At 63.8% G+C, this 3,742-nt stretch overlaps 1 protein-coding gene across 21 annotated transcripts in view; it reads left to right on the top strand.

Moving 5' to 3' along the window:
* The window catches only part of Dmpk (DM1 protein kinase), a 9,846-nt gene extending 6,776 nt beyond the window's left edge, over positions 1–3,070 (top strand). For 2 of the 21 annotated variants that reach the window (XM_010614591.2, XM_033765861.1), the window contains exons 10-15: positions 256–367; positions 949–1,115; positions 1,196–1,293; positions 1,435–1,481; positions 1,967–2,055; positions 2,250–3,070. In XM_010614591.2, coding sequence (XP_010612893.1) covers positions 256–367; positions 949–1,115; positions 1,196–1,293; positions 1,435–1,481; positions 1,967–2,055; positions 2,250–2,409 — 673 coding nt within the window. In that variant the 3' untranslated portion in view covers positions 2,410–3,070. The other 19 variants (XM_010614593.2, XM_010614592.2, XM_010614588.2 and 16 more) reach the window with 15 other exon arrangements.
* The last annotated feature ends 672 nt before the right edge of the window (positions 3,071–3,742 follow it).

Below are 3,742 nucleotides of genomic sequence, written 5' to 3'. Positions count from 1 at the left end.
AAAAAGAAAAAGACCAGAACACCCTAAAAATGGGTGTCTGGGCCTCAAATTTCCACAGACAGGGCAGCTCCCAGGTGTTTTTTAGCCAGAAGAGGGCCTGTTACCCAACCTGGCAACTGGTTCCCTTCTGCCTCTATCCCTCTTTAACAGTGGGGTCTTGGGGGCCACTGCCCACTACCCACAGGCTCAGGAGGCCTGGATGGCCAGGAAGCACTGGCTTGGTGCTGGCTCTCCTTCTCCTCTTCCTTTCCACAGGGACAATGAGGTCCCAGACCCTACACCCATGGAACTGGAGGCCCAGCAACTGCCTGAGCTACATGTGCAACTGCCCAATTTGGAGCCCACAGTGTTCCCACGGGAAGAAACAGTGAGTAGATGGAGGAGAGGGCTGACCAGGGACAAGTGGGAGAGAGAAGGCCTGGGCTTCCTGGGTGGCATGTGCTGGGCAATGCTAAGCCCTCTGCAAGGACACGAGACAGAAGCAGCCAGAAAAGCAGGGAGAGGAGGCTCCTTCAGGCAAGGCCTGGCCTCACAAGGAATGGGAATGGGGCACACAGTAGTAACACCGGAGCCGGCCACAGAGAGGAAAGAGGCCTGTGGTCAGTGGAGAAGCTCAGGGCAGAGGCCGAGAGATGGACACTGCTTTGTTCTTCAAGTGACAGGAGAGTCCTACATATGTTACTGGATCGGGAGGGGAAGCCACAAAAACCAGCAGGAGGCAAACTGAGCAAGGCCTCTTGGTAAAGCAGGCCTGTCCTGAGCACTGGAGCTGGGAGGGAGGCAGGTCACAGGGGTTCCTGTGTGGACAGTAGGGGACCAGACGAAAGCCCGGAAACTGGGGAGGGGCCTCCCTAGCTCCCATGGTCACAGGAGCTATGGCAGGGGTGTGGACAAGCCCTCGTGTGTTCCAAGGGCCCAGGCGACCCTAAACCAGGTCCTCACACACAGACTGAAGTGCCAGACCCACCAGCTGCCCCTGCAGCAGAGGAGACAGCGGCAGGGGACCAGGTGACACTGCGGGAGCTCCAGGAAGCCCTGGAGGAGGAGGTTCGCACCAGGCAGAGTTTGAGCCGGGAGCTGGAGGCCATCCGCAACGCGAACCAGAGCTTTGCCAGGTCGGCTGGCACAGGCCCCCTGTTTGCTTGCAGCCATCTCTCCCCCAGACCCCTGGGGTCACTCTCGTGTCCCCTCCCAGTCAGCTACTCGAGGCTGAAGCCCGGAACCGAGACTTGGAGGCGCATGTTCGGCAGCTACAGGAGCGGATGGAGCTGCTGCAGGCCCCGGGAGCCGCAGGCGAGTCCCCCACCACCCTGCTCTCCCGGGTGCAGAGCGTGCGTGTGACACCGTGGGAGGGCAGGGGCCCAGGCTGGGGCACGCCGCGCCACCGCCCTCCTCTGCCCCTCCACGCGCCATCTGCCTCTCTTCTCCTTCCAGCTGTCACGGGGGTCCCCAGTCCCCGGGCCACGGATGCACCTTCCCATGTAAGACCCCTTTCTTTCCCCTGCCTCAGGCCTGCTACCCCCTCCCGGTCTCCTCGTCCAGTTTTAGGGCTCACCCTACATCTTTGGGGCTCCAGAAGGCACACGCCATTCAGCCCCACATCGGTCAGATCCTCCTCGATTCAGGGCTTTCAACAGATCCTTTTCAGGATCCTCAGAGATTCCTCCCCGGCCTCTATTCCCCTCGCTGCTCCTCGCCCCCCGCCGCAGGCGGCTGGGCTAGTTTGTGCTCCGATCCGGTCACCTGTCCCTTCTCTCTCCAGCTAGATGGCCCCCCGGCCGTGGCTGTGGGCCAGTGCCCGCTGGTGGGGCCAGGCCCCATGCACCGCCGCCACCTGCTGCTCCCTGCCATCCTCAGAGATTCCTCCCCGGCCTCTATTCCCCTCGCTGCTCCTCGCCCCCCGCCGCAGGCGGCTGGGCTAGTTTGTGCTCCGATCCGGTCACCTGTCCCTTCTCTCTCCAGCTAGATGGCCCCCCGGCCGTGGCTGTGGGCCAGTGCCCGCTGGTGGGGCCAGGCCCCATGCACCGCCGCCACCTGCTGCTCCCTGCCCCGACAGCCAATCATCGCGGGCCGCTACGAAGCAGCCAATGAGGAGTCCGACGGGTTTTCAGGCTTGCTGGCCGCCCTCCGCCGTGAGGGGCGGGCGCGGGTGGGAGATTGTGGACCCATCTGTGGATGTAGGCGGGTGACTCCCAGGAGCCGATCTGGGGCCCTCTGGCCAAGTGCCGACCCCGCCTTCTTGCCCGCAGGTCCCTAGGCCTGGCCTATCCGAGGCGCGTAGCCTGCTCCTGCTCGCCGCTGTTCTGGTTTGTGCCACCGCCCTGGGCTGCTTTGGGCTGGTGGCCCACGCGGGCTATCTCGCCCCAGGCTGGCGTCGCCCGGGAACAGCCTTCACCCCCTGAACCCTAGAACCCCAGACCGTCCTCGACTCAGGCCCTGTTGGAGGGTTGAGTCACGCGGGGACCGTAGAAGCTGCTCCCACCGAGTCCACGTCTACCCACTCGGCGCGTGAGTCCGCGCCCAGCTCCGGTCCCATGAGCCGGGCCCGCCCCCTGGCGGCCGGGGAAGGAGGAGCGGTTTTGTGGCCTGCTAACGGGCTCGCGGGGGTCTGAGGCTCCGACGTGGATGGGCGAACTGGGTCCTGAGAAGGCAGCAGGCCGGGGCGCAGCCACCCGATTGTCACCCAACACGCACCCATCCACCATCGGCTTGCAATCCACAAATCCCCCTTGCCGGGGGACAAGCTATTCCTGCGGCCAACGTTCGGCTCGGCCTTCGCCTGCTCTCGGGAATCTTGTGCTTTTGCCAGCCCTGCTTTTTCGGGGACTCCTGCGCTCCCTGTCTCACGCTGCTCTCTGAGCCACAGCCGGCTCCTCCGACCTCGGTGGCTTGAATATTTATTGACCTTGTCCTCCGACCCACTGACAGGCTCCCGGACCCCATCACCCTAATCCACGTTTTGGATGCACTGAGACTCGACATTCCTCGGTATTTATTGTCTGCCCCCACCTAGAACCCCACCCCCGACCCTCGAGAATAAAAGGCTCGGTAGTTTCTCCAAAGCTCTAACCTCCCGGGTGTCTTTCTGTAAATGTAGTGGGGGAGGTTGCCTGTGCGCCAATCAGGAGGCGAGTGCGGTTGGCCAATGGCCTGTTAGGCAGATAGCGGGACGCAAAGCGGGCGAATCACGGTAGGAGGAGGAAAAGATGGGGGCGGGGGTTAGCCATCTGTCCAATAGGAGGGGGAGAGCCGGCCCACCGGGAGGCACCGCCCCCATCCAGCTGTGGCCCAGCTGTGCCACTCGAGCGTCCAGACGAAGGGGGCTGGGCCGACAGAGCGTGCCGCCATCCTCCTTGTACTGCGCCTGCGCAGGCCACGCGCATCCGCTCCTGGGACTTACACTCAAGAAAAGTTGCTGCAAACTTTCTAGCCAGTTTCCCCTCCCCTCCTCCCTGCCAGACCCGCCCCCCTGTGGAGCCGGGAATTCTGAGGGGCGGAGCGCGCGCCGAGATGGGGAGTGGGGGGGCCCTCAGAGGACCCTGGAGACAGAGGCGTGCAGAAGCTCAGTCTCGGGGCGGAGGTGGCTTCGCGCCCTTAGGCCTCCTGGACGGCCCGTTACCTTCTCCGTGGTCCCGATGGGGAAACTGAGGCCCTGAGCCAGAGGCACACGCGGGGGGAAGCAGAAAGCGCGGCCAGAGGCGGAGGGAAAACAAAGGGAGAATCCAGGACAGACGGGGAGGGG

The sequence above is a fragment of the Fukomys damarensis genome, unplaced genomic scaffold (genome assembly GCF_012274545.1).
Source record: "Fukomys damarensis isolate Sample0158 unplaced genomic scaffold, DMR_v1.0_HiC HiC_scaffold_19, whole genome shotgun sequence".
Classification (NCBI taxonomy): domain Eukaryota; kingdom Metazoa; phylum Chordata; class Mammalia; order Rodentia; family Bathyergidae; genus Fukomys; species Fukomys damarensis.
The sequence above is the reverse complement of the archived record's forward strand: the minus strand, read 5'-3'. Positions and strand labels throughout refer to the sequence as shown.